General features: G+C 46.2%; 1 protein-coding gene across 2 annotated transcripts in view; it reads right to left on the minus strand.

Moving 5' to 3' along the window:
- BCL2 (BCL2 apoptosis regulator) overlaps nucleotides 1-9,341 on the minus strand; it is a 181,069-nt gene extending 171,728 nt beyond the window's left edge. The window contains exons 1-2 of one of the 2 annotated variants that reach the window (XM_045458876.1): nucleotides 8,443-9,341; nucleotides 7,371-8,219 (exon numbers count right to left, since the gene is read on the minus strand). In XM_045458876.1, coding sequence (XP_045314832.1) covers nucleotides 7,371-7,937 — 567 coding nt within the window. In that variant the 5' untranslated portion in view covers nucleotides 7,938-8,219; nucleotides 8,443-9,341. Of the gene's footprint in view, nucleotides 1-7,370 lie in introns of both variants that reach the window. The other variant, XM_045458875.1, reaches the window with a different exon arrangement.
- Between the last annotated feature and the right edge of the window lie 111 nt (nucleotides 9,342-9,452).

Raw genomic sequence — 9,452 nt, forward strand, 5'->3', positions numbered from 1 at the left:
ACTGACCTTTCTTCTTTCCTTAAAGGATAAAAAATCAATCTCCAAAGCTGAGGCTATAATTTGCAGTTAATTTTATTCCTATTCTAATTGTAAGAAGGTAATACATAGAGCAACTAGGCAGTGAATTAAGAGTACTAAGTATTTGTCCCACATTCGCCTGGAAAATTCGAATGCACCTGAATGGAACAATCGGCCGCAATTCAATTCTACAGTGACTCCACAGATATAACCTTCGTGGTGTCGTACGGGCAGAGAAATCTTCATTCTCAGCTACGAGGTGATGGGAAAAGTCAAAAAGAAATGGCCTATGACACTGATCCCTTGTTTGGTCCTCTGAGCATTAAAAGTCGCAGGCTCTCGGGGCGCCTGGGTGGCGCAGTCGGTTAAGCGCCCGACTTCAGCCAGGTCACGATCTCGCGGTCCGTGAGTTCGAGCCCCGCATCAGGCTCTGGGCTGATGGCTCGGAGCCTGGAGCCTGTTTCTGATTCTGTGTCTCCCTCTCTCTCTGCCCCTCCCCCATTCATGCTCTGTCTCTCTCTGTCCCAAAAATAAAAATAAAGGTTGAAAAAAAAAAAATTAAAAAAAAAAAAAAAAAAAAAGTCGCAGGCTCTCGATGTTTCCACAGCTTAAGAAGAGATAGTTAAAAACAGAGAGATAGTAATTGGAAGTGTCACAAGAAAGCTGTATTAGTCTCAATGGAAAATCTCCTTTGAAATATTAAAGCTTCACTTGACACAGTGGGTCCTCGGGTTGTTTTCAGGAGGCAGAGTAAAGAGGAGAGTGGGGTCAGTCATAAGCTTCTGACTCATTATGCCAAAGCCCCAGAGAGCCAATGAGCTGATTATTAACTAAAAATGGAATATGGCTTTATCCCTGAAATTCGGAAGGCAAAACAGGGAACAGAACGAGAACACAAGTTTTCCCAACGGTTTCCCAGCGAAGTGCATGTTCTATGTGTCATGTGTAAGAGAGGTCCACATTCCGCAGAGAAATGGCTCAGCGAATCCGGTCAATCGCCCAAGAAAATCACCCGAGCAGCGCTTCGTACGTCGCTACAAAGGGTCACCCCAGCATGGCAGGGAGATTCCCTTTCTAACAGGTTCAAGAGGGCTGTTGGGGAAGAAGTCTCGAATACATTACTTTAGCTGTTTTAGTTAGTCAAAACTTATCTATGGCTGGAGGATAAGCCTTCTAATCTCACACTGCAGAGATCAGAGCAAGTAAGAGTTCCGCCAGCAGATGCTATCTTTTCCCCCCCGCACGTGGTTGGAATTCATGATCTCTGGAGGGAAAGCATCGGATCTGCTGACAGAATTCTGCCTCGTCCTGCTACAGCAAGCCTGGAGGAGAGGTGATTTTCTAGCCCTGAAGGGCCCTTTTCCGCTCCCTCTTGCTGGTACTTGAGGCACGATGCTCTTTTCTTCAGGTGAATTCGACGCCGACCGTGTAGGGAGGGAAGGGAGAGCTAAACCCGGGCCTCCTGGTGGTGGAATGATGGGCAGGTGGGGGTAGGGTCCCCACGAGAAAGCCCAAATGGTTTTGGAGAGATAGAAACAATCATTCAATCATCATTCTCACTGAAGGACAGCTGGGTTAAAGTAAAAAGCAGAGAAATGTCAGCGCCATAGAGTTGAGCGTATATCAGACCAAGCTGTAGCCTACAGAAATACTTTCTAAAATGAAAAAAGGCTTTGTCGTAATTTCCAAAGTTTGACCGTCTCCTGTAAAGAAGGAGGACCGCGAGTGCCAGCAGGTAGACAGTACGACGCCTGCCCTTCAGGAACACAAATGCTACCGCGGACTAGAAATTTCTATAAACAGAGTTTTGGAAGAGATGCCACTCAGTAAATGAAACAGTACCATAACCTAAAACAAAAGAAAACAAAAGCTTTTAAAAAAAAAAAAAATCTCTCCCCAAGTTAACAGAAGACCATGGGGGAAGAGAAGGGGAAAAAATAGTTTCAAACAGAGAGGGAGGCAAACCATAAGAGACTCTTAAATACAGAGAACAAACTGAGGGTTGATGGCAGGGTGGGGGACAGGGGAAATGGGGGATGGGCATTGAGGAGGGCACTTGTTGGGATGAGCACTGGGTGTTGTATGGAAGAGATGAATCGTGGGAATCTACTCCCAAAGCCAAGGGCACACTGTATACACGGTATGTTAGCTAACTTAACAATAAATCCTATTAAAAAAAAAATCTCTCCCCAAGGAAGAGCCCCTGTTCTGTTCAAAATCAACCTGTATTTTTCCGCATACAAGGATGATTTAAGAAAAAGACAGTTCTTCAAGTTAAATTATTCTAATCATCCTAATCAAAGACTTGATTGTCTTTTACATACAAAGAATTAAGGAAATACTTTAAAAACTGAAGACAGGTGTTTATTAAGTCTTCTTAATGTGTACTAAGAGTGCTTAATGGGTAAACATTTAACAAGGGAACCCCCCCCCCCCGCCTTTCAGTATTCTTAAGTGTTTGTGTTGTATTTTTTAAATTATCTACATTTCTCCTCCTATTTAAATCCTAATGTACACATGAACAGCCATATGGTTAGAAGTAACTTTTTTAGACAATGACTGAAGTGTATGCAGAATAATATATGTTGGTTTGTTTTTTCCTTTTTCTCTCTAAATCCTAGAATCCGGGATCGTGTTTATAGGGCTGCGTGTATCTATGAGTTTACTTAGACACCTGCAACACGAGCCTGTGAGGTCATCCAGGGCAGAGGTAAAGCTCTCTTTCCTGTGTCCTCAACCCAACCCAGGGCCAGGCACATAAAGCCTTGCAATCATGTCTGTCCAACAATCGTCTTAGTCCTTGGATGATTTTCAGTGTTCATCCTGTTTAGATGTCAAACGCTAATATTGTTTGAATCAAACCAAGGAGAATGAAAGAAAAGCTTTGGAGTGAAGTAAATTCACTGAGTGGTCTCCTGTATGTAGCTGGGGGAAAGGGTGACCAGCTTTCGAGGTTATGGCTATACCTGAATAAGGTGATATTAGATTACCTTAAAAAGGTTTAACGGAACCTTTGAACTTCAAATACAATATATCTCTGGGGGGAAAACCTTTCTACTTGTACACTACAAAGACAGTGTTGTTTTTCCAGCACAAATGCACTTGTGCAAAGATACTGCCTTGATCAGCTATTGCTAAAACCTGATGAGTGACCTCAGAAATGGGTGTGGGGTGAACTGATTGGGAGCGACTGCTAGTAATACACACAGCACCCACACACCTGCCTTACGAGTGACTTTATCCTTCCTCCAAAAAACTGACTAGGACTGGAAGTAGAGGTAAGGCAAGACTTTAAGAGTTTGCTTTAAAAAAAAAAAAAAAAAATTGTGGCTTTCTGTTACCTGATGTGCTGTGTGGCTCAATGACATTTAAGCAATCTGAAATGTATCAGCTCCATCAAGGATTGCTAAAAGATCAATCAGTTCTCACTAGAAAGCACAGCGAAAAGTAACAAGATTCACAAAAGAAAGCCACGTTTTTTTAACAGACGTTAAATAGCAACAAAAGCCCTAAAACAGAAAAGGGAACTAAGTGAACCATAAAATTTTACAAAGGTCCCGAAACATAATCACTCAACAGCACGTGACTTGCAAACTCGAGGGGCGATAATGTAGTTTTTTCTACAAAGTAAATTATTGCCGGGAAGCATGTGATTCTTCGCAGGCAGAAACACACTTTCCCAAGGAAAGTTCATCATTAAAAATATTATTTAAGGCTGGATCATCTTCAGACTATTTTTAATCCCTATCATTCTGCTGCCAACTTGGCCATAAGCAGCTGATACTCAGCCGCTAGATAAATGATGCTTTTTCACGTATTTTGCACACTGGCATAAGCATGGTATTGCTTTCCAATTAATCAAATGTTTTGGTAGATTTGGACTGCACACAGAAGGCAGAAACTGTCTGCTGACCAACTAATAAAAAGGAAGCTAACCTCTACTGGATGTGGAGAAGTAAGTTCCTGTCGTCCTAAACCACATAGACCAAAAGACAAAAAAAAAAAAAAAAAAAAAAAGAAAAAGTCACACCACCACCATCTCATCAACAGAATGAAGCTAATCTCCTGTTAAGCCCCCTCTTTCTTTTAGGAGCCCACACCTCACTCTCTTCTGGGACATGAAGCTAAATGTTGTCTCGTTTCTCAGCCTGGAGGGAGATATCAGTATCACTCACCATCAACTTTCCCGTATCTCAACGCTTTGACTGTAAGAGCCCCCTCCCCTTGAAGCAATCTGAGGGTCACTCAATGCACCTATAGAACTCAAACTATGTTATACGAGGGGGTAAAATAATAACTAATGAAGCTATCAAAAGAGCTTAATCGCCTGCCTTTGATTGGAATAGAAAAGCGATGTCACTTCATTGAGACCAATAATGCCAATACAAACTGCACAGCTACCATGAAAAACATTCTCGAGAAGACTGAGCTTACGGTAAATTATCTCCTCTCTTTCGTTCCAACTTATTTCTTCCAAGGATCAGATCACACTAGTGGACATCTGGGAAATACTCAGCATTCTAGGCAATACTAGAAACCTGTGAGGCCACTGGAATCGGACGCTGTAGGATCCACCCCAGATTATCATTTTTCCCAAAAGATGTCCCCAGGAACCAATGGTAGGTAATAGTCAACGTCTCTCACGCTCACGTGCACCCGAAAGCCTCTATCTATCTCACGTGAACCCACCAATTCAGACTCATTAGCTGCGGGGTGAGAATGGAGATGCTGCACATCTGACGGCCTCCCAGGTGATGCTCCTGCTGTCGGTCTGTGAACCACACCTGGAGCAGCAGAGCCTCAGACATTTCCCAGAACCGATACCGTCTTGTGCTCCCTCTGTCCCGCTGCCACACGATGCCTTATTCGGACTTAGGAATAAAACCACACTCCACTCTAACTCAATTTCTTCTTTAGTCTTTATTTGATTTGTAGGCTTCTGGGACTATCTCTCAGACGCCTATCATTCCAAGACGCTGCTTTCTCCAAGTTATGGAACATGAAACACACACAGTTTTCCTTAATCTCAGAAGACTGATTTCGCGTCAAGAGCAGCAAAGAGAAAAAGGGACTTCAAATCTCAAGCCCCCATGATTACACGTGCAATAGAGGATCTGATCCACTGAGGCCTAGAAACCACACGAGTCATTGTCAAAGGTCAGAAGAATGTACTAGCTCTCTTCTGAAACTTGACCATTGGTATTCAGAGTATTTTAATATGAAACGATACGTAAATCATTTATAACCCTCAAATGCTAGCACTTTTATTCCAAAGTGTCCATTTATGATTACATTTCCTGACATATACCCTTTTTTTTTTTTTTGCCAAATTCCGTTGTTTTCCTAAAGAGCCATCCATCTACATGTTGTCCTGAAAACGACGCATTTTATCAACAGCTATTTGTGCCTCTATATGATTTATTTGTACTGGAAGAGGTTTTGTCAAAGTATTTTTTATCACTTTCTACTGTCATTGTGGTTTGGCATCATAAAATATAGCCTCTACGTTCATCAATCTCAGATACCTGTTGACCACAAAGATAGGCTCTCCCAGGAAAACTCTATTTTGAAAGGAGTTAAAAGTGAGCCTTCACTTAAAATGAAAACCCAGTTGTATGAGACGTTAATATACTACAATGCAACAAAACAAAGACCAGGTCATGTCTTAATCTCTATCATAAACATATGTCTATGGCTCTGTTTTCTATTTATTAAATTACTTAATAGATGACAGTTACCACCTTGGGTTCCTTTCAGCCAGAAAGAAATTTTTGGAATATTTTTTCATAAAAATACAGAAGAGAATTGTCAAATCAGTTTTACTTTGGTCTTAAAACCATCCTTTTGGAGTCTGGAACTCTGTACCTTTTTGGTGATGGTGGTTAAAAATAAAACCACCTACTCAACCAAACATTTAAGAAAATATTCTTTGGCCCTTTAGTGAATTCTTCCAGAATTACTAAAGATCTGACAACATGGGATCTCGACAAAACAATTCATGAGGAGCATTTCACATTTTAGAGATTTAAATGGGGATATTTTACTTTTAAACACTCAACAGTGGCACCAATACCTGGTCAACTTTGACCAAGTAGGATCAGATTTTCATGTCAGCCATCGACTTTTCTTGGCTTTTTCTCTTTTTTCTTGGCCTTAATGTTAGCACGCTTGTAAACTGTAGTAAAATATGTAATGTGCTCCTTGAAACTGAATCCACTTGGAGTCACTTCTAGGTTTTGTGCTCCTGTTGGGTCCTATAAAATAATATCACTAATTCTCCCTAGAGACTACATACAAGGAAGCACTGAGTTGCATCCTTTCTCATAAATCGTTCTTCAAGTTAAAACAAAAAGCCCGAAACAATTTTTAGACAAGAATCACTCCTTTTGCTTTTTTCCTAAATTCATAATTTTAGATAGAAGATGTCGATCTCCATGACAATTCTTCAGTCTTAGGATCTGGACCCCTCCCCCAGAGAATCACACACACAAATCTTCTACACTTTATATGGATATCCTAGACGCAAGTTTTTTCAGGAGAGGAGACCACCAAAGGATGCGGACTCTAGCCGGTGAAAAGTAAAAGATACTACAATTACAGTAAACTTTAAAATCGTACACCGGTTATGGGAACAGAACACAAAGCATGTGGCCAGGACACACCGTGTCACCGATGAGATAAGGTTTCCTTAGCCCAGTGTTCTTGAAGACACTCAGCCGTGCCCACTGGGAATGACCGCACACACGCAGCGGGATGAAGTTCCCGGACTTTTGGAAAGCCAGCTTACCTCCTTACAAACACAGCTAAGTTTTCCAGGGAAGGGGGCTACGTCAGATTTCCTCTTTGGGCAGATTTTACCAAGTGAGTCAGAAAAGGCATGCCCTTAGTCCTCTGGTGAGGTCTGTTCTTCTAATTGGGTGGTTCTCCAATTTGAGTACAAATCACAAACCCCCAGGGGAACTTGGCCAGGATGCGGACTGCCAACCCAACCTGACGTCTAGTTCATGAGTATTCTCCCGGGTGGGGGCGAGGATACTTGGGCCCCCGGTTTGAGAAACCCTGAAGGCATAACCATTTACCCCGAGCTCCCACCGGATGGCAAATGCTGGGTCTTTAAACCTCAAAGGATGGCAAGCGAGGAAAAACCACTTTTGGCCAGAAGGAATCATCAAGAGTAGGGTTGGCAGGGAGAGAGCTCTTTACCGGGCAGGGCGGGGGCGGGCAATCTGACTTTATTTCCCTGGCTCATCAGCCTGCCTGCCCTTGGCCCAAAAGCCCACCCACACTCAACCATGGATTCTCAGCCTCAGAGCGGTAACGTCCAGCCCACATTCAAGCGGACGTGCACCTACCCAGCCTCCGTTGTCTTGGATCCAGGTGTGCAGGTGCCGGTTCAGGTACTCAGTCATCCACAGGGCGATGTTGTCCACCAGGGGCGACATCTCTCGGTTGACGCTCTCCACACACATGACCCCACCGAACTCAAAGAAGGCCACAATCCTCCCCCAGTTCACTCCATCCCTGAAGAGCTCCTCCACCACCGTGGCAAAGCGTCCCCTTGCGGTAAAGGGTGTCAGGTGCAGCTGGCTGGACATCTCCGCGAAGTCGCGGCGGTAGCGACGGGAGAAGTCATCGCCGGCCTGGCGCAGGGTCAGGTGGACCACAGGTGGCACGGGGCTGAGCGCAGGGCCCGCGGCGGCGGCGGCGGGGGCGACCGGGGGCGGCGGCGGGGAGGTCCTGGCGGGCGCAGGGGTGCGCCCGGGCTGGGAGGAGAAGATGCCCGGCGCGGGGGCGGCCCCCGGGGGCGCGGCGCCCGCGTCCCCGGCATCCCACTCGTAGCCCCTCTGCGACAGCTTATAGTGGATGTACTTCATGACTATCTCCCGGTTATCATACCCTGTTCTCCCAGCGTGCGCCATCCTGCCCCCGAGGAAAAGCAGCCGGGGACCAACAGCACCTCTCGCCCCTGCTCCCGCCCCACGGCCCCGAAAGAAAGAATAGTTATAATCCAGCTATTTTATTGGATGTGCTTCGCATTCTTGGATGAGGGGGTGTCTTCAGTCACGCGGAACACTTGATTCTGGTGTTTCCCTCTTGGCATGAGATGCAGGAAATTTTTACTTAAATTCCTTTCGGATCTTTATTGCATGAGGCACATTATTATTAATTATTGTTAATATCAGTCTACTTCCTCTGTGATGCTGAAAGGTTAAAAAACAAAACAAAACAAAACTAAGTCAAAATCAGGTGCACTTTCCTTTTAAACACTGGGTGGAAGCCGGGCATATACTGCAAGTGACACGGCTGAAAAGAATGTATTAAACTGCCTGGAAATTCAACTCACTCGAACGCACTTAAAGTTAAAATCTCAAAGGTTTTCCATTGAAAGTTACATTAAACCCATTTCCTGTGCAAAGAACTTACTTGTATTTTTTAAGGACAGCATGATCCTCTGTCAAGTTTCCTTTTTTGTGAAAACAAAACAAATGCATAAGGCAAAGATTCCATCGATCTCCAGAACTCTCCAGGTATAGCTGCTCTGAAACTTCCAAATGAATCAGGAGTCGGGGGTGGGGTGCGGTGGGTACAAATGAGGAGAATTTCCAGTTTGATTCCCAGACTTCTCCTTCACAGAAATGTCAATCCGCAGGAATCCCGACCGGAGAGCTCAAGAGCACGAGAAAAAAAAGGCAGCGGCGGCGGCAGATGAATTACAATTTTCAGTCCGGCACTGGCAGAAGTCCTGTGATTTTCCCCCTCTCGGCAATTTACACACGCACACACACGCGCGGGCACAGACATGGATCTCTATCCGCGGGACCGCTTCACGCCTCCACGGGAGACGGACAGGGACGGGGGGCCGGTGGACGAGCCGGGCACGGGGGCAGGAATCCTCTTCGGATTAAACTCCGACCAGCAAATGCATTTTCCGAAAAGCTGCTTGATAAATGAAGGCAGGACGCGCCCGGCCCGCCGGTGCCGAGCGCGAGAAGCCCGCGCTGTGTGTGGTGCGGCGGCGGGGTGGGGAGAAGGCGGCGGTGGGGGAGGGTTTTATTTTTTCCCTCTTTTCCTAAAAAGGATGACTGCTACGAAGTTCTCCCCCCTGGACCCCCTCTTCCGCTGCACCCCACCGGCGCACCCCGCCTCCGGGCTGCGCACCCTTTCTCCTCCTCCTGCTCCTGCGCGGCGGCGGCGCTGGCGGCGGCCGCCCCCTCCGCGCTCCCGCCGCGCACCCGCTCTGGGCGATGACGGCCGCGCCGGCGGGGAGGGCCCGGCGCCCGGCACCTTCGCTGGCGGCGGCGGCGGCGGCTCGGCGGGGAAACCGAGAGCGGCGGGCGGGAGCGCGGCGGGCGGGGGAGGGGGCGGGGAGGAAGGGGGCGGGCGCGGGGCGGGGGGGGGCCTGGCCTCTTACTTCATTCTCTCTAACCGACCGG

This window comes from Leopardus geoffroyi, chromosome D3 (assembly GCF_018350155.1).
Source record: "Leopardus geoffroyi isolate Oge1 chromosome D3, O.geoffroyi_Oge1_pat1.0, whole genome shotgun sequence".
Lineage (NCBI taxonomy): Eukaryota > Metazoa > Chordata > Mammalia > Carnivora > Felidae > Leopardus > Leopardus geoffroyi.